The 21,342-nt window shown below is 48.5% G+C and overlaps 1 protein-coding gene across 1 annotated transcript in view; it reads right to left on the bottom strand.

Moving 5' to 3' along the window:
* Positions 1 to 21,342, bottom strand: part of CTNNA1 (catenin alpha 1) — a 505,233-nt gene that overhangs the window by 294,074 nt on the left and 189,817 nt on the right. Inside the window, exon 5 of the mRNA XM_069652692.1 lies at positions 14,235 to 14,354. Coding sequence (XP_069508793.1) covers positions 14,235 to 14,354 — 120 coding nt within the window. The remainder of the gene's footprint in view (positions 1 to 14,234; positions 14,355 to 21,342) is intronic.

Genomic DNA, 21,342 nt, shown 5'->3' with positions numbered 1-21,342 from the left:
TGTTGTAAGAACGTCCCGTGTGGGCTCACCAACCCTCCAGAGAGGCATAATTGACTGTCTCCCGATACGCTGGGATCTGAAAAGAAGCGTCCTGCAAGAAATGTGGGTGAAAGGACCACCCAATGCAGGCCCTGACAGAATGACCAATTGAGGGCAATCTTATCATTCCATGCACCAGTGACTTGCTGCCATCTGGCATCCAGAAATTCTTGAAGGGGTCTCATCTGCAGTCTGCAAAAGGAAACTAGACGGATGCAGGAGGACATCATCCCCAGCCATGACTCGGACCGGACTGTTGCAACGCAAGGGATAGCAGTTGGACCTTTCCCAGGATGGCCTTCACCATCTCTTCCGAAGGAGTCGCTAGACACGAGAGTCTGTTGAGGCAGGCACCTTCTCAGATGGCGTTACGTAGGATTCTGATAGTTTATCGAGAAAACCAGAGAAGTCAGCGTCTGAGTGGTCTCCACTGTGTCCGATTACCAACGCGTGAAAGCGGGATAGGATTAGCCAATCGTCTAGGTAGAGATAGGGAACAAGTTACTTACCTGTAACTGTTGTTCTCCAGCATGGGTCTTGCATGGATTCACATGCTCATGAATATTCCCAGTCGTCAGGCTGGGAATCCTCGGTACAGAAAAAAATCAGTATCAGTTTCGTTTCTGATCTGTCTTTCCTAGTAGTAACCAATCACTGATCTCTGGGTCATACTGCCCACAGCCAATGACTGCCCTCTCCCTAAGCCCCGCCTCCGGCAGCCATCCTCAGATTTAGTAGCACGTAAAGTGGCAGTTTGACCAAGTGAAGAGCCGCAGAGAGGTAGGCGGGAGGGTTCGCATGTGAATCCATGCCAGGCCCATGCTGGAGAACAACAGTTACGGGTAAGTAACTTGTTCCTTCTCCAGCATGGGGTCTGGCATGGAATCACATGCTCATGAATATAAGATTGCATAGCAGTACACATGCACAACCACGGGAGGTGGCAAAAGGCTCAACATTAAGCAACTCTTACCTCCTCACCAGGCCCTTCAGGCGAACAGGTTGCGCAGCACTGCTTGGCCGACCCTGGACTCCTCCCTGGAATCCCGATCGACGCAGTAGCATTTCCTGAAGGTGTGCGTCGACCTCCACGTAGCAGACCTGCAGATGTCCAGCAGGGGCACACCAGACACGAACGCCGTGGTAGCAGCGATCGCTCTGGTCGAATGGGCTCTCGGACGGCCGGGCAGTGGTCGGTTTGCCAACCGGTGACAGTGCACGATCCAGCCGGAGAGCCATCTGGAAATGGAAGCCTTCGAGAGAGCTTTCCCTTGATTTGCAGGCCCAAAGTTCACAAAAAGCTGCAACGTCTTCCGAAAACTCTTCGTGCGGTCCATGTAGAACTTCAGCGCTCTAGCTACATCCAGCGAGTGCAAAGTCCTCCCGGCCGGCGACGAAGGTGACTGGAAGAAACCTGGTAACACCAAGGGCTCGTTGAGGTGGAAGTTCAACGGCACCTTGGGCATGAAGGAGGGATGCGTCCTGAGCACCACCCTCGTGTGGTGAAAAGTCAAGTATGGAGGCTTGCAAGATAGGGCCTGAATCTCTCCCACGCGCCGTGCGGAGGTGATGGCCACAAGAAAAGCCGTTTTCCACGATAGGAACTTCAATGGTGCCGTATGCATAGGCTCGAAAGGAGCCCCCAGGAGCCTAGTCAGCACCACGTTGAGCTCCCACGCCGGGGCTGGGGCTTTCACCGGCGGGAACGAGCGGAATAGTCCCTTCATAAATTCCTTCACCAGGCAAAGAGACCACAAGGACACCCGTCTTGTTGTCCTGGTGCATCTGGAGATGGCAGCCAGATGCATCTTGATGGAGGCGTGAGCTAGTCCAGCCTTGGCCAACGACAGTAGGTATGGCAGTACTTGAGGGGCCGTAATCCGTAGAGGGTTAATCTTCTGTGCCCGGCCCCAGACAGACAGAGAATCTCTTCCATTTGTGTCCGTAACACTTGAGAGTTGAGGACGCCCTGACCTTTGCAAGAACCTATCTGCAGACGGCCGGTATATCGTATCCCCCAAACTCTAGTGCTGCAGGAGCCAGGCCTGCAAATTCAGCGACTTCGGGTCGTGATGAAGAATGGCGCCTCCTTCTCTGGAGAGAAGATCCACGTCCACGGGCAGTCTGACTAGTGGGGACGCCGGTAAGTCCAGAAGGTCCGGGAACCAGATCTGTCTCGGCCACGCCAGTACGATGAGGATCATCCTCCACCGGGACCTCTTGAGCTGGCTGACGAGCCGGAGTAGCAGTGGCAACGGCGGGAAAGCATAGAGGAAAATGTTGTCCCAGGGGAACGAAAAAGCATCGCCCATGCTCCTCGGTTGGGGGAACCTGCTGGCGAACCTCTGGTCCTTGGAGTTTGTCGCCGTCGCGAAGAGATCGACCTGGGGTCTGTTACGCTCACCTGGCTCCCACAGAGGCGTCGATCCGAACTGGACAGCTGCGGTCTCCACCAATGTGACGCGTAGGGCCGAGATGACGGACTGGCCCACCTAGCTTCGTTTGCTTGGCCCGTAGGTATATTCTTCTGCAAATGGAGAAAGGGAATTAATCACCCGTGGAGTTGAGCGTAAATTCCTCCCACCCCTGCTGTTCTCCCCACACATCACCTTTGTTGTCCCCTCTTATAGTCTCACCTGATGGTTTGAAAAGATGAGCTCTCCATCCTGCATTGAGCGCAGGGGCGCGTTGATAACCAGCTGCTTCACTGGCTCGAAGGAATTGGTGAGTTCCAGAACAATATTTACTCCGAAAAATATGTAGTTCGTTAGTGTTCCCTTATTCAGGTGTGGCGAGAAAATATGAAGTTCAGGGAATTATGCCTCCGGCGGTAAAATTAGCTAAGTTTATTGCGGTGAGAAGAGTTTGCCTTATTTGTCCCGTTGTCTCACCCTGTCGTCCTTTTGTTCCCCTTAGAGGGCGGGGTGCAGCGAGGATGCAATGGAGGCTGGGCCGACCTGTGAAGAGGAATAGCACCCCCGGCGGTAATCAGGTAAGTCTATGGGGGTAGTTACTATTGCCTCTGTTTATTTCCTTGGCTCACCTTTGCTGTTCTTGTGCTCCCCTTAGGTGCCAGAATGGGGCGGGAACGTGCAGAAGGATGCAGTGGATCGTGAGAATGCTGCGAAGGCCGGCGAGTACAGCGCGGCGCTGCAGCAGGCGAGGCAGTGCGCATAAATGCTTCTTTCTTCCAGCTCGAAGGTGTGGTGGATCCGGAATTCAGGTAAGGATCGAAGGTTTGCTCTTATTCTAACCTTTTCTCCTTCTGTTCCTCCCTTTTTCTAGGAGCTGCAGACTCAAGGCGGGCGTGGCAGAAGACTGCAGGCTTGCAGACACAGTGAGCGTTACGCTGCTGGATGCAGAATAACGCGAAGCGTGTGCTGCTCTTCGGGCGTGGTTTAAATAGCCTCCAAAGTAGTCCCAGGTAAGTATTCTTTCCCAGCCCCACCCGAGTAAAAATAGTCCCTAGGTAAAATAGTCCCTTCCAAGACTCATTTGGCTTGGAGCTCTGCAGCATGGTCTGCACCAGGTAAGCTTGCAGCATGGTCTGCATCAGGTAAGTTCTACTCTATGAGCCTGGCGCCATAGGTGCCAGGACTGACTCCATATGAGCCTGGCGCCATAGGCACCAGGACTGCACCCAAACAGCCCCTAGCAGGGGTTTTTGGGCTTGCTCAAAACAAATTGTTGTTGCTGGACCTGGTCTGGTTCCCCAGGGGTAGGCATCATGACAGTCTGCCCCACAGCCTGAAGAGTCTATCCACTTGATCCTGGCGCAGCTCCCACTCATGGCACGAGCGCAGCTCCCTGTGGAGTGAGTCGGCGATGGTGTTCTTTATCCCTGCCAGATGAAAGGGTACCAGAAACATCCCCTGGTTGACGGCCCAGTGCCATAGATCCTGGGCTTCCTTGGACAGAGCTGGGGATCTGGTTCCACCCCGCTTCCTGATGTAGAACATCGTGGTGGTGTTGTCGGTGAAGATCCTCACCACCTTGCCGTTAAGGGACGGAAGAAAAGATCCGAGGGCCCAAAACACTGCACGGAGCTCCAGAATGTTGAAATGAAGCTGTTTTTCCTCCGGGAGCCAAAGGCCTCTCGCATTGAGATCTCCGGTATGCGCTCCCCACCCTTCCAGGGAGGCATCCGTCGTCACGGTTACCTGGTGAGCTGGGGTCTGAAAGTCTGCGCCCGCCGTCAGATGAGTGCGGGTGCCCCACCACCGGATCGCTCGTCCGAAGATCTCGTTGAGCGGTATCCTGTCCTCGAAGCTGCCACTCGCCTGGATCCAGCGTGCGTCGAGGAACTCTTGCAGTGGACGTATTCGAAAGTCTGCACAGGCGTACCAAATAGATGCAGGAGGACATCATCCCGAGAAGGGATTTGATGGATCTTACCCTGGCTACATCCGTGGATAGCAGGCGTTGTACCTTGCCCAGGATGGCTTTCGTCGGACGGCGAGGCCAGCTGTGCCACTATCAAACTTGGCTCCCAGAAACAGGGCGACCTGCGAAGGGACCAGGTGGGATTTAGGGAAGTTGATGGAGAACCCCAGGTCTGTGAGTAGCTGCACGGTCTTCGCTGTGTGTTCTACGGATGAGCAAGTCGTCCAGGTAGGGATAGACGTGGATCCCTTGCAGGCGTAGCCACGCCGCCACAGGTGCTAGGCACTTGGTGAATACCCTGGGTGAATACCCTGGGTGCCAACTTTAATCCGAACGGGAGGGCCTTTAACTGGCAGTGCCGTCCTTGGACCACAAACCTGAGGAACTTCCGGTGTCCTTTTAGAATGGGAATGTGGAAGTAGGCATCCTCCAAGTCCAACGACGACAGGAAATCGTCCTCCAGCTGTCCCAGCACGTGCTGGAGAGTGACCATCCGGAACTTCTGAGTCTTGATGTACTTGTTCAGTCCCCGCAGGTCCAGGATGGGACGCCAACCTCCTGTCTTCTTTACGAGAAAGTATCTTGAGTACACCCGGACGAGCTCGATGGCACTCTTGAGCATCGCCCTTACCTCCAGCAGAAGCTGGGGTACGTGGTTTTCCTTCCTGGCCACGGGTGGCACACGAGGGCACTTCTTTAGAAACTCAAGGGCGTGCCCCTGGGCCAGGGTTTCCAGCACCCAACAGTCGGTGGAGATGGACTCCCACACGCTGACGAACTTCAGTCCTGTTTCGAGGCCGCCTTGACCACCCTGGCGATGACTGCGGGAACCTCCAGACTTGCCCCCGTCCTCTATAAGCCTCCTGCGTCGAGGAACGGGCCGCTTGACGGTAGGTAGAGGAGCCGATGCCGGAATCTTTGGAGGCCTCTTGCTTGCCTCCGGTGTTCCAAAAGACGGCCGTCGTTGCTGGAGAACCCCCAGGGCCCGGGCTGTCTCCGTGTCCGTTTTGATGGCTTGCAGGGACTCATCGACTGTCTTCCCAAACAGGTTGTTCCCGTCGAAGGGCATGTCCAATACTTTGGCTTGTACGTCCTGGAGGAAATCCGTCGCCTTAAGCCATCCGCCCCGTGTGAGGCAAACACCGCTACCCAACTGGCGGAAACCGGTGTCAGCGATGTCAGTCGCCACCGTTATGGCGTGGTCCGACGCCACCTCGCCTTCTTGCAAGATTTCCAGGGCTTCTGCCCTCTTGTCGTCCGGCAGGAAGTCCACAAGGGAGCGATTTTATACCAAAGTTCCCTGTCATAACGGGCAACGATAGCCAGGGCGTCAGCCGCCTTAATCGTCGTCAACGCCGACGTGATGACTCGTCATCCCATCCCGTCGAGCTTCTTTCCCTCGCCGTCCGGCGGTGAAGTCGATGCCGATGCCCCCCTGCCTTCTTCCTGGCAGCCGCCGAGACGACTGAATCCGGGGTCGGCTGTGCTCTAAGGCATAGAGGTGGCCGCGTCGGGGACCCGGTACTTCTTTTCGTATTGGTCCCTTTTTGCCGGCGTCGTGGACGGGTTCTTGAGGAGGGAGAGCCCCTCGTCCCAGATGGCATCCAGTAGAGGACCGTCTTTCTCTTGGTCTCTCGACGTTGATAGAGGAACCCAAACTTTTCTTCATGGCAGAGCCGGAAAAGCTTGGATGCCCTGGAGATCGCATGGAAGGATCCAATCTCATCGGGCGGGGAAGCCCGGGCAGGGGGTGGGGGAGTCCACCCCGCCATCGCCGCCCTCGTCGTCCGTACCCATTGTGTCCGTGCCCGTGTCATCCACGCGGAACGTGGACGGGGAGGAGGGTTGAGCAGGCCTCGAAGGGTGTAGGAGGAGGTGTTCTTATGCTCTTGGGTGGTGGACCCCCGACGGGCCTGTCCCTGGCTCCTCCATCTGGCCTGGCTCCGGCTCCTCCGTCGGGGGTAAAGGCAATCTAGTCCTTATTTCAGAGCATAAGGATTGAATTGCCATCAAAATGGCCGCCGAGTTGTCCTGCGGCACTGGCTGCGACGGTTCGTCTGGGGTCCTGTCGGCGCCGCTGTCGCTTCTGTCCCTCTCGTCGGGATGCCTCTCGAGGGGCTGGTCCTCCATGCCTGCGTCGTGGCTCTCAGGGACTTCGACAAGTTCCTCCTCGGAGGTTGTGTCTGAATCCACGACGGCCACTGCCCCCCCCCCTCTTTCTCCATGGGGCTTCGTGGGGGTTCTTTCGATGGGCTTGAAAGATGCCTCCCTCCGAGGTGGCAAGGAGACTCTGGGCCCTGAGGCTGCTACCACTGGTGTAACCTCTGCAGGCTGCGCCAGGGTTGCTGTGACCTCCTCGATAGAGGCCTTGGCTGGGTGAATCAAGGCCTTAGTCACCAACTGCATGCTTGTGGCCTTCACCTTGGGGGAGGGCTCCCTGCCTCGCTCCCCATCAGCCGAAATCTTTGAGATCGACCGGGGCCTCTCCAGAAGTTTGGCCGGGTTCTCGGATTTACTCTTACCCGAGCCAGAGCGTTAGCTTGTGGTCGATGGCGCCAGGGAGGATGCGTCCTGCCTGGCAGCCGAGGAGCCCGACCGTTCGGCGCTCCCGGTGCTTAGCCTTCTGTTGGGCCCCCGTCGTCGGGGCGCCCTCACAGGACTTAGAAGACCGCTCGGATTTCTTCTTTTTCTTCTCACCTGACGGGCTCTTTCCCTCCAGCCAGTTGGCGAGACGAAGATAGCGGTCCCTCATGGTCCGCTCCGCAAAACGCACAGTCCTCCTCCACGTGCGTTTTGTCCTCGTGAAGACAGTAGAGGCATAAGGAATGCTCGTCTTCCTTGAACACGTTCTGCAGCTGGCATCCAGGGCAGGCCCTGAACAGCTTCCCGGGCGTCGAGCTCCCTTTCTCCTGGGCCATGTCCGGAGAGGCATGGTAGGCCTCAGAAATTTCTGGAATCCTCCAAAAGCGTCGTTCGACGAAATCTTCACCCTTGAGGGGCGTAGAAACTTCCGAAACGGGTCCCCGTTGATCGGATGTAAAGACGGTGGAGCTTGAGGCTCAATTTAATCGAAAAATGAGAAATTCTCTTTCAAAAAGCGCGAAAACGGAGCAAAAGCTCGAGAGCTATAGCAAGTGCTGTAAAAATCTGAGGATGGCTGCCGGAGGCGGGGCTTAGGGAGAGGGCAGTCATTGGCTGTGGGCAGTATGACCCAGAGATCAGTGATTGGTTACTACTAGGAAAGACAGATCAGAAACGAAACTGATACCGATTTTTTTCTGTAGCGAGGATTCCCAGCCTGACGACGGGGAATATTCATGAGCATGTGAATCCATGCCAGACCCGATGCTGGAGAAACATGGATTCCCTTACAATGCAGGTGCGCTTCCATCGGAGCCAAGTATTTGGTGAACAACTCCTGGGCAGACTTTAGGCTGAATGGCAGGGCCTTGAACTGGTAATGGTGCCCTTGAACAACAAAACGCAGGAATTTCCGGTGTTTGCAATGAATGGATATGTAGAATTGAGCATCCTCAAGTCAAGGGTCACCAGGAAATCTCCTTCCTCCAGCTGGCCGAGCATGTGCTACAGCTTGACCATCCAGAGTTCTGGAATTTGAGGAATCTGTTGGGGTGTCCCAAGTCTAGAATGGGTCTCCACACTCCCAACTTCTTACATATCAGAAAGTATCTGGAGTAGACTCAGTGGCGGTGAGAGACGGGCTCTATTGCCCCTTTCCTTAGCATGGCTTGAACTTCCTTTAGCAGCTTTGCCACGTGCTGTTATCATGGGATGGGAGGAATGAGAGGACAATTGTCATGAATTCCAGAGTGGGCACCTGCTAAAGGACAACAAGCACCCATTTGTCTGGAGATCTTGCAACACTGATCCACAAATTGCAATAAAACGCCCCCCCCCCACTGGGGTACAGAAGTGGGGGAGCAGGTACCAGGCCAATTCAGGCCTGATTCGGCATCTGCATCCTGGATGGGAGACCAACACTGGATGCAACCTCCGTTAGCTTGGGCATGTCCCCTATGAGCCTCCTGTGTGGGTGAACGGGAGGGCTGGTAATAGGATGTGAATCTCTCAGAGGACATTGAGACTCACTTTACAGGCATGAACGGAAGGCTTCTGTTGAAAAGTGCCCAAAGAAAGTGCCGTCTTGGTGTGCGTTTGTATGGCCTGTAGAGTCTTGTTGACTGCCTTTCCAAAGAGGTTCTCATCATCGAATAGCAGATCGACCACCTTGTTTTGCACATCTATGCAGAGGTTGGTGGCCTTGAGCTAACCCTGGTGGCAGAGGGCTACCCCATTACCCATCTGGCAAAAGCCTGAATCCGTGATGTCGAGGGAGACTGATCGCATGGTAGCAAGCAACCTCGCCTTCTTGGAACAGAGCCAGGGATTTCGATTTCACTTTCTTGCCATGCGGCAGGAATTTGAGGGTGGGGCCCAACTTGTGCCATAACTCTCCATCATACCTCGGGAGAATGCAAGGGCTTTGGTGGCTTTGATCGTAGATGCTGCAGTTGTGATGATTTCCCTGTTGCATCCAGCTTTTTACCCTCTTGGTCCAGAGGACCCTTAAACAAGGAAGACTGGTTGGAGGAGCTCCAAGCAGTGGCCAAAACCACAGAGTCTGGCGAGGGCTGACACCAGAGGCATTTAGGGGCCGAGTTTGTAACCCAGTACTTTTCCAAGCAATCCAATTTTGCACGAGTTGTGTTGGGGGTCTTCATAACCAACAGGCAATCCTCCCAAATGTCATCCACATGGGGACTGAAACAATGGTCCTCTTGGAAGACCCCCGGCATTCCAAAATGAAGCCTTCCATTTTCTTTTCCTCAGGAATGAGGTTGAATAGCTTCACTGCCCTCGAGATCATGTCATGGAATGACCCAATCTAGTCTGGCAGAGATGCCCTTTAGGGCACCTCGACGTCAGGGGGTTGCCCATCTGCGGGATAGTCCTCGAACTCATTTGTGCCTTGCGTATTGGTTGTGACATTATCAGTGTCCATTTAAGCTGCTTCCTCCACCACAGGAAGAGGTGCAACCAGCAATGGGCGAGGAGAAAAAGGGGTCAGATGAGGCAGCACCGGCAGAGCTCAAGGACGCCTTTGAGGACTCATTGTTTAAACAGCATTGGGAACAGCAGGTAGACGCTGCTGGATCTCTGCCGCCAGTGTGCGCAAAGTGGTCAAAATGGCCAAAGACAGATCCTTTGGTGCAGGTGCTAGACCCTGAAGTGGGGGGCTAAAAGGCAGAGGACTGGTGAGATTGCACCACTTGCCAAGGTATTGGCATCATGCCATCAGGCTCCCCTTGAAACCCCCCTCCCCACCCCCCGCTTCTGGTCTTATAAAATCCCCCTGGCAGGTCCTCCAAACTGGTAGTGTGTTGCCGACCTCCTAGAAGATCCCAGAGGGACCATGGTGATAAGCGTTGGGGCCTCGGTGGGTCTAGGAAGGAAACCATGGGCTGGAGGCATCTCCCTCACCAAATTCAAAAAGTCAAAAGATGACATCGTTGGTCTAGGCAGTAAGGATACCTGGGTGCGGTGACCGTTCGTGTCAACGCTGACCGTCGTAGACTAGCTCCTTGATGGGATTAAGGCTGTCGACGGAAGACCAGTCTTCGTAGACTAAGTTGACGGCGAGGTACTCATTGACGGATGAGGTAGTCGACAAGGATCATGTTGATGACTGAGGGGTGGGGGGTGTGACCAAGGTGGAGCCGCTGGTGGCCCTTAGAGGATATGCCCCATTATGAGGTTTTATGTTTGGCCGCAGGCATTAACGATTTCAGAATCTGTCCACTTGCAAATAGTTTAATCGACGGAGCCGGCAATGGCGACTGGCCTTTCTCTGATCTGGGTCCCGTAGCTACGGCGACCGATTGAAGAGGGCATTGGAGCATGATACGATTCACCTTTTTTTGCGATTTTCCACAGGAAGCATCCTCAAAGGATCTCAACCTCTTTACCAGACTGAGCACTCCTTGGACCTGGAAGGACGACTACTCCCGGAGGCCACATCAGAGGCCCTCCCCTTCCTCGATCCATGCCACTAACCTCCTATGGCAGTCCTGTCTCTTGGAGGAGAAGGCCTGGCAGATCGAACATTCAACCGCATTGTGGTCGGGATTTAGGCAGTAGATGCACCCGAGGTGCCAATCATCGAAGATTTTCTTCAGGCAGCAGTTTTCGCAGGCCCTCAAGAGACTCTTCTTCATGGTGTTGAAGCAAAGACCCAAGCCTGAAGCGTACCATGAGTCGGCGATCCGATGATGGATAAGGACCTCCCTCCGGCAATGGGTCCCCACCGTCGGTAGTCACAATGTAACTGAAGACAATGAAGAATCAAGACAAATTTTTTGCAAAATAGGCAAAAACAGCAAAAGAGTTATCGAATTTCAAGGAGCGAAACACGAGGACTCCCAACACGAGAACATACGGCTAAATTCTGAAGATGGCCACCAGCGGTGGCTCTTAGGAGGAGGGTCATTGGTTGGGGCAGTATGACACAAAATGGCAATAGGCTATAGAAGCTATGAGCAGTTTTAGCTTTAAAGCTAAACTGCTTCAATTTTACAGAGGATTCCCAGCCTGACGCTAGCAATATTCATAAACATGCAAGTCCCCCATGCAGGAGAATTTTACACAAATACAACTCCAAATGGAAGCAAATGACAGACCCTTCCATAAAGAGGAAAGGCAGATTTCGCTGATGGGGGCTAAAGAGGTGGGGATCTCTAGCAGGTCCCGCTTAATCACATTCAAACTAGCAGAGTTTATTACTCTAGAGAACTCTTTTAGAAAGGTGGGCAGAGCACATCGTTCCCATTGGCATCCACTTACGAGTGACATGGACATCTGGTAGAAAGTTACCCAAAGTTGATCTTGGTAATTAGTGGTTTGGCTACCCGGGAACAAAAAGCAGTTTGTCCCCTGCTATGGTGGGTGTTCTAAAGGGACATTGCCAAACGGGGCACCCATTATCCCAAAAAAATGTGCATGGGCAGATGCATGCACTTGATTGACAAGTGTACATGTTAAGCCCTCCCTCCCCATCTAACTAAAAACATTTCCCAACCAATAAATGTGATAGATGGAAGGGTTTAAAATTAATCTTAACTGTTCGCAATGCTCTGGGCAACCTTCCGGAATGCTGTTTTGTACAGTTTCTTTTAGCCATCTGTCCCATTGCCAAAGGGGACAAATATGCAAATCAGTCTAGTAATACCACCAACGAAATGAGTTAAACCCGCACTACTAGAGACAACCCCCTTTGCAATCAAAAACAAGCAACCCCAGACATATCTTGTGGGCTTCATCCGAGAAGTGCGATTTGGTTACCTATGGTGCACCGAGCAAGGGTCCAGCATTTGGGCTGCTTGGAAAAATTGGGATGAAGGTTTAGCGCAAATAGTTTTGTGCTCACAAATATCATAGATTCACTTCTTGAATTAAAACTATTATGTGGACATATTTACAGAGAGATCTTTTACATTAGCCATGGAACACTCCCCGGTCACTTGAACAACCCAATCAAATATTTTATATATAAAAAAGTTACATCATGTTTTTTCATCAGAATACAAGCTTATGTTCAAGTGCTGAAATAACAAGCATAGAAAATCCCTGGAAAATAAAAAGGAGGCTCTCTGCAAGAACAAATCTCACTAGGGTACTAATGGAGCAATAAGCATTAGCTAAGCAGGCAGGTAGTTTGACTGGATCAGTCATGATTTAAGTATCCTGAGCATTACTTGAACCTCTTCTCTGACAAAAAAAAGGTTTTCAGTCTCTCAAAATGAGAACATGGTTGAAATATTTTCTTCACTGCATGGGGGCATCAGAAACTGTATGGATACAATATGTAGACTGTTGAATAACACAGCATTTTATTTCTGAACGCGCTACATCGGTACATGAGCCGAACGAAGCCGCAGCCATCAGAGTAGACGATGCAGCAAATGTAGCCATGTCAGGGGAGGTTGCATGGACAGAAAGCAGAGTACCACACCTAAATGTTTAGAATACTTAGTTTTGTAATTTCTAGCATGTATTTGCTGATTGTTTTAGGTATAGTGCTGAACGTAATTGGTTACAAGGTAAAGCAATATAAATTTGCACAATAACACAAAAGCAAGTTGAACTTCTTGCACATATGTCTAAACAGATAACATAATACAGTTTCTACTGTCGATACATCAGAAGAACGACAGGGGTCATATCACATGAACAACCGGAACAAGTATACAAGATGTAGATCGGTACAAAACAGTGAAATAACATTTGTGGCACTGTGGTTGGAAAAAGTTAGTCTACCACCAGGGTGTTTCGGCCTTATATAGGGGCTATGTGGGGTTCAGGTATATCCAATTTCTCAACTCAACATCACTGTGGAAGGCGAGCTGCACTGCGCCTGAGAATGGGAACAAGGGCCACATGGGCACTAGTTTCCGGATGAGGCTGTATTACATAGAATGGAAAGATCCATTGAAAGTGGTAGTCTGGCACATGTGGGTAGGCAAACCAGAATCATACAGGTCTCAAATTATGCTGTGAAGTCATGCCCTCAAAGGACAGAATGTGCCATTAGAGCCCTATGATCATGCAACCGACTAAATGAGTCATACCAACTTTTCCGTTTTAGAAGTTTGTGTCGATGGGTGGGGGAAATGTCTGGAAGGGTGTTTCCCAGCCCATTTCTGCACCGCTGTATGGAAATAAATCTGGTCTCTAACCTTTGCTGTCTGGTTTCCCTAGTGGATCATTTAGTGATGGGCTGCAGGGTTAGTCAACCAAATAGATAGTTTAGGAAATGGTATATGCAATACAGCTTTGTAACTCAAACTCTGTACACACAAACCAACCATCATCAACAGCCTTTGAGAAGATATGCTAAATTATAAGTAATATACAGAGGCTGTAAATCATGCCAATGAACATGTTTGGATGCATAGCCCAAGTCAGCCCATCTGATTTATCCAAGATAACATGTACATGGTTAGAGATTAATGTAATTTTCTGAATTATGGCACACTGACCTCTTCATTGCAAGAGTGGCGGGTGCACATTTAGGTCCTATATTTTTAAATTTAGAATCCGTAACCATCTACAAAGGCACTGGGGTAGTATAAAAAAAATAAAAAAGGAAATCCTCATTTGTTGATTTTATTAGTTTCCACAATTGACTTCAACATTTTCTTTAAATCCACGAATCTCATTGTGTTTAGCCACCTAGACGGACACCAGGGAATGGATGAATTGGTCTAACATTCCCAAGCTAACCTGTGCAGCCCATTCCCTTTCTGGTCACTTTCAAACCTTAAAATTGTCATAACACTTTGCATGTGAAAGGCAACGGTGCACATGTTCAAATGCCAACACGTATTCCATGTTGAAAATAGCATGTCAAGATCTTATGGGCATCCCCTCACATGCTTAGTGCAGAGTTTGGAAACATTGCCTAGATCATGCTATGGATGCAGAAATAAATACTGGCAATAAATAAAGCAGCACGGTCATGATTGGGTAGCGACCACTGTGTCTCAGACTGCAGTGTCCGTTTCTGCATGCGCCGCATGAATGCCCACTTAACACCATGTGCAACAGCTTCGTCCTTCTGGGAAGAGCTTAATGAGATCGCGCATTTCCCTAAAGAGGCCAATGAAGGATCACAGGAAATAAAGAGGCATTTGTTTTTATGATTGTGTTTTCATTGCACCTTGATCCAGTGACTTGTGGTGGTGAGCAGGGTTATTTTCTCAGCCTAGGAAGGCCTTAAGGCACCTTAAACATACCTGTTGTCTTTTGGCAGTCATTATGTTCAATTTATCAACCTCGGCTTTCAGGGCTTTATACTGAATGCCCAAGTCCTGCTCAGTTCCTGCATTTCGTAGCTTTACAATACCTTCTTCCACCTACAAATAAACAAACATTATTTGACTTGCCAGATAGAGAAAATGTTGCCATGGTTTTCTGAACAAGCGATCATTGGACATGCCGAAGCAGAAACAATAACATAAAATGTTCCTAAAAAGGAATGATTAGTTTCATTACTTTTGGCGAACTCCATTCAAGCAAGATCCTCAAACGTTTTAAAAAGATTATATTGTACTTACATTACACCTTCTGATGACATTTGTCAACGTGAGGACTACAAGAGTAAAAAAGGAAACAAAACCAACAACAAGGCAAAATTAACACATTCTGATGCATATGTACACACCATTCGAATTGTAGGCTTTGACTTGCAGCTTTCAAATTTGCAGTTGAGGTTTATACTGTCAACAGTCTGAGAAGTGTCAGCGTATGCATCCATGAGGCCAATACTTAAATAAAAAAAAGTTATAAACTTTTCAGCCCAACACATCAGTTCCTGCATTTCACAGAGCTGTAAATAGGGGGGTCACCGTTATCTAATTTAATAAAAAATTAATCCACCCGAGAGTGATGAAAGGCTAAGTCAGGCCATGTGATCTGCAGGTTGAATGCAGATCTCAGCAAAGTAAAGACTGGAGGGTGTATCTGTATTTCTGACCCATATACAGTTGGGGCAGTGGCACAGAGCACCCCAGCCAAGGTTCTCTAAATGGTAGCAATGGACGAGCAACCAAGGGCGAGTCAAGGGATATGATGCAGGCTGATTCTTGGGTACAGTGAACCCCCAAGCCCACTGCGAATGTCCACACACACTGGTTCTTGGGTAAAGTGAACCCACACAAGTGAATGTCCACACACACTGTCATGTGCCATCAAAGTCCTTTTATTACTACCATCAAGGTTCTGATTAATATATACAAATAAATAACACTTTTTACTCTGGCAACACTATCCCAATAATGGCAAATATATACACATCTACGTGGTACCACAATATACTTGGATTCAGTAAAAATGCATAAACTGCTTAGTTTTTAAAAAGCATGTGAATTCTAAGCAAGGTGTAACTTCATAGATTACTGTAGGTAGGCAGGTTAGATTAGGATCATTGGCAGAATGCTTTCTTTAGAGTAGATAAATAATATGTGAGGATCCCTGCGCAACCTGTAAGGAAAGCAAGTGTACTTTATCTTGTACATTACAGCCCAGTCCAAATAGGTTAAACAGTAGTCTGCCTCTCTTTCTACAGATCCCACTACCCCCAAAGTACCCGGGAAGCCACAGGAGAATAGGATCCACGACAAATCTGGGACCCCTGGATGAATCCGGAGGATGTTCTTCCTCGTCACAGTACTTTGGGTGCCTCAACAGGCAAAGTGGTGGAATTTCTGGCTTTACTCGACGAGACCCCTCGAATATGGACACTCCTGCCCCTCCCTTGGAAGGAGTCGCTGGGATGTCGATGTCTTGAAGAATGGAACCAATCAGTGTTGGAAAGGCAGCAATTTTGGTCTTCGCAGTGGTCTACATTGGAAGGTCGTTACTCCGGCTGTGGATGTCCCATGAAGGTGAAACTTGCTGTGGACCTCGACAAGGCCTGGTTGAAGATGAGAACAGCTCGATCCCCTAGGAGAGGCTGTGGAGAGGAGAGGCCCCTTGATGGCTGTGCATTACTTTCAGTGGTGATGGGTGCAGTGGCAGAAGTAGGTGTCAGGTTTTCACTGTTTACTGCCTTTCCATGCTGCAGCACTGACCTCAGGATGGCTTCTGGTGACCCGACAATCACTGGACTGGACTGCGGACCCTCACCAAGTCTGGATATTCAGGAGGTCTTCAGATTTTGGTGACGGGAAACCACATACCATACCATACCATGTTACATCATACACCAGGACAGGTTGTGAGGGTTGCAGTCAAAGCAGGACAAATTCGTCAAAGCAGGACAGGAATTTGTCCTGCTTTGACTGCAACCCTCACAACCTGACCTGGTGTATGATGTAACATGGTATGATTTATCCACTTTTTTGATATACATTTATCTCATTATTCTACTTTGTTTGATTTAATGCCAACATTTCTGTTATATGCATATGTTCTAAAATGATATTATAATTTATATATCACTTGTACAGCCTTGGAAACGACCAGGGGTCGAAACACGTGTCGGCTGTGGCGCCTTTTGGACAATAAAATAAACTTCATTTTGCACATGGATTTGGACTATGGAAACATTGTTTTGAATTTTCTTGGAATAGGAATTATTCACCTTGAGCGCATTACACTCCCCCGAAGTCAAATCCTAAATATCTCCGTTAACAGTCTATCCTGAATAGACTTCGGTACATACACATTAGAAGACACCGACCTATCATGCTCAATACTCCTGTACCCTGTGACACAGATGACGCATAGTTCAGATTTCCATTTTTGGGTCCTCTGGTTTCATGTTATAGGTCCCCTTACATTTTTCTCTGCTTGTTTTTATAGTTGGCTTGATTTAGGTGTGCATGTAGACTTCTATGAAGATCCCCAGTCACTGCAAACCTTTTCTTGATGTGTTGCCCTGGTAACCTATAAGGGCTTGGAGGGGAGGGTTCAATTTGGTCCCATGGCGATTATCACCCTGGGATTGTGCTGTGGAGTAGACTGGTGGCAGCTTCATTTAGTTTTGGCTTCACTGACAATTCAATCCATTTTGACAGCATTAGTAGCCAAAGGAGTCTACATGGTAGCCATTTGGGTACTAATGCATATTTTAAGTTGTGCTCTTGGCCATTTTATTTTGTGTCCTTGCTCTGTGGGGGGCAACAATGTAGGCTGAAACCGGCAACTGTGCATTTGTGCACTCACCCCGGGCCCAGCCATGCACCTCCTGGAGAGGTTTTTAACTGGGTTAGACTGGTTTTCTACCCCAGACATGCCCGATAAACAGCCTGGGTGGATGGGCCTGTGTGTTTGTTGGTTTGTAGGGTAAGCCAGATTGGCTGTCAGTCAAAAACCTTTATCTGCCTGCTGTGCGACAGAGTATGGCCGGCCTAGGACAGCCCTGAATGAATAGGCTATCAGAAGGAGACCCCATTCATTCCACAGATTCTTACTTGAATTTCTGAGGCAGTTGTGTGAATATTGGCTGTGGCTGCTGAGGACCTAGCCTGGCCATATCAGCTGCACAGTGGCTCCTTTGACTTTGCTCCCCGGTTTCTTCTTGGGCTCCTGGAAAACCACTGTGGTCTCTTCCTCATCTTGCTTTGTCATCCTTGATGGACAAGCAGCCTGATCAATTTTTTGACAATTTTCTGCCTTTACTGTGATGCCTCCTGTGAAATCCTGCTGGACCAGGCTCCTCAACATTGTGAGTCCATCTGGCCTGGATGAGCGAGTCGTCGCTACAACAGCTCAGTCTTGAGGCTTCCAAACTTGTTTCCATTGAAAGACCATTCTTTGCTGGTTGCCCTTCTTGCCCACTTGAGTGGACTGGATCCCCATAGTCCGGCTCCTTCACCTTCCCGACAATCTCTCAGTAGCTGCTCCTTCCGTTTGGTGGGTAGTCGTCCTTTGAACATGGTTTATTCCCCTTTTCATCAGTTATTACTGGTTGAGGGATTAAGCTCCCAAGTAGCAGATCCAGAATTGTAAAGAAAACACAGCACTTGATAGGTAATCCTATTGTTCCTGAGCAAAATTCAGTGCTACTTGCAACGTGAGTACTTGTCACGAGATATGGGTATGTATTTCTTTGGAATAATATGGGGTTCCCTGTATCAGACGGGGTAGTTGGGTGTTGCAGCCCACAATGCGTATCTCAACTGATTTGCATTGTGCCCTTCCTGGTCTACTTTCATCACTCACAGAAGTCAGAGGTCTCAAACCTACAGGTGAAACTCTTCTTGGGGGTCCCACCAGCATTGGCTGCTACTTTGGCTGTCTCTGTGGGGTAGAACTGTTACTTACCAGACTATCTCAACTGCTACTTGCCTCTGAACGTTGTCCCTTGATTTCTATGAAGCAGACTTCTCCAAACTTCGTAAGTGACTGAACTTGGACATTTTATGCAAATTCCACTTGGGTCGCTTGTGTTTTAAACCTAGGACTGGAGTTTTAGTTGGTACCTGTGATTTTTCGGGTACTTTAAAGTAATACATCAGTTTGCTGCACTCCGGTCTAAAGAAAGATATTTGTGTTACAGTATCTAAGATTGCTTATTTTGTTTTTCATATTTCTAAGTTTGAGACCATTGTAAGGTTGGCATCATGGAAGGAGATAAAACATTGTTCAACTTTGAATCTGTTGTCTATTACATGTTGTGAGCACTCTGAGGCCTTCGGGCAAACTGCGCTATACAAGAATTAACAGACAGATTAAATAAAAGTCAGGATGGATTAAGGCCCAACTTGCCCTATACAATGGTGGGATTTCCATACCTAAAGAAACTAAGGAATGTCAGTTTCAGTCATATTTTGATGTTGAACTTTCTGTATCCAAATCCTACACTTGCCCTCACAACCAATAAAAAACATGTATAGGGACAACCATGTGTAGGGACATCAACCATAACTCAAATAATGTTCCAAACAAAGTTCTGACCTACTTCTAGCTCTGGCTTAGTCAGCCTTCTTTCCCAAAGATCATTAAGTTCACTACAAAGTTGAATTTCTCCTCCTTTGAATATTAGAAGAAATACAGTCTTATAAAAAAGGTTAGTGTGCCCTTCCCCAAGTTCAAAACAGTTCCAAGGTAACAGTTTCAGGGCACCAAAACTCAGGGTTCCCTTCCCCAAGCTTAATTTCGATATCAAAAAGGAAATATCGTTAAGCTTTTAATCTTTCAACTGGACTTCAACAACTGAGGGTTCAATTCCCCAAGTCTGATGGTTATGAAGAGTCGTTTTCCTGCTTTCACCACAGCAAGCTTACTTGTTGACAAAAAGGAGCTCTCGTCAAGGCGCAGTTTCAGATCACACGGTCCACCCATTACAGGTCACGCATCCAGAAACTTTCAGGTTTCCTTCAAAGTTAAACATTTGACTTAATAGCCAGTTTCTTAAGGTGCAGCTTCACATTTGTATCTCTCCTTCAATTTAGCTTCCTTTTGATTTTTACTTCAATGTTCATCAAGGCTCGTTTCATCTTATATCATTGCATTCAGATAAAGTTCAGTTTGTTATCGGTGTTGCTTTCAATAAATTAAATCTCTTGGCTTCTGCCTTTCAGTTCTGTATTCAAATAAAGGTGAGCTTACTTGCTGTATTCCATGAAGGGTTCAATGAAAGTAGCTTTCATTCGATTACGTTTATTTCATTCAGTTCAGTGTGACCTGGAGGTTTCCAGCCTTTAAGATGAGTAGCGGTACCCTTGAGATAGAGAAGGATGCAGATTTTAAACAAACATCAATAATCCACATGACACAAATAATTTGGCAAAGGTTTGTCTGTTTTAATGCAAGTAATTAAAACAGGGAGTACAACGAACATCAGCAATCGCTCGATCCTCTGACTGTACTTCATAAAATGGATGGGTTCTTATACCCATAATTGGCCATAGCTGACGCGTTGACCTGCGTCATTACCAACGTCATCCTATGTGGCAAACTACAGAAACCTATCGGGAAGCGGGGTTAGTTCTAAGTGAATAACTTAGCATAGGTTCTATATCTGTATGGAGTAACAGAGAGGTAATAGGATAGTTAACATAAGGTGGGGCAACTAAACTCTCCCTTCAAAATGGCCACTATGAACGTCACTAAATGTACCTGGTGCCCTACAATTGGTTGGCTCTGACCCAACCCCCCCTCCCCCAATCAGTAGTTTTCCTACCTATGTGAGCAGAACACAGACCAAACAACCAGGTGCGGGTGAGCTGGTCTTGATAGTAGCTTCCCACCAATTAAAAGTGTGATCATCATCACCTCGATGGACCAGTGTCAATTAGTACTTTGAAGTTGGCCTGGAGTCTGTACTGTTCTCTGAGAATTATTTTAATGAGTATGGGTACTATCCAGCTTCCGTGCGTAGGTGTGATCTTGTTCGTTCAACCTTCTTCCATCACGTGACTGGACACCGTGAATTGAGCCTTTTCGTCTATTTGATTTTATTCTTCAATAGTCTGACGTCTTTGGTTTTTGCTTGACCTTCTTGAACAGGAGCTTCTATTATTTCACGTTAATTGTATCCAATGTCAGCCAACTCCAGTTTGATTAGACCTTGGCTTTCTTGGCTCAGTGAACTCCTTAACTGAAATGTATTCTGTTCCAATTCAATTGCTTTTCTCAACTGCGACACTGAATGAGGCCTTCCTCGTTCAGTACTGCTTTATACTTAGTGGAAACATTCATCCTTTACTTGTCCATATGCATCTATGAAGTATATATGTATATGTTGGCGCTTGCTGTGGTCTAATCTATTTAAGCATGTGTCTAGCTTCAGGATTGCTTTGCTGCTTGCGTTTCGTTGCATCTGTACACGTTTAAACTAACTACGTTTCTTCATCCGGTTTGTGGCATAAGTCTCATCTTGATCCTAAAATGTCCTTATCCTTGGTACCTTTGTTATTTATAAATTGTCTGGCTATCTTTTATATAGGTGTCAATTCAACTTTATATGATGTCACCATTCATCCTGGTCATTGTTTCTTTGCTTCTTCAGGAATCTCGTTCAAATGGCCATCATATTGTCTTGGATGCAAGTATGGTTTCCTCAATGGGTACTTTACCTCCTATATTCTCTTACGTATAGGTATTCTTATGGGTACTGCACAGAGCCCACACCCTTCCCTTTGCTGGTTTAACAGTTCATTAAACGTCACATACTTTGGTTCATACGTTTCAGATAATGTAGGCGGGGCTGGTGGAGTGGGGGTATTTGGCTCCTCCTCTACAAGTTTTTAATATAAGTAACGTAATCCATTTCATTCAATGCAGGACGTTACTTCACTCAGTTCGCTCGAAATTGTCGTATTGCATTGACCACTATTATTTGTACTGCCTCATTTGAGCGTCCTGGGTATTATAAGTATCCCTGACACTTATCCA

The sequence above is a fragment of the Ambystoma mexicanum genome, chromosome 3p (genome assembly GCF_040938575.1).
Source record: "Ambystoma mexicanum isolate Mex_15411 chromosome 3p, UKY_AmexF1_1, whole genome shotgun sequence".
NCBI lineage: Eukaryota > Metazoa > Chordata > Amphibia > Caudata > Ambystomatidae > Ambystoma > Ambystoma mexicanum.
This window is presented reverse-complemented; position numbering and strand designations above follow the sequence as displayed.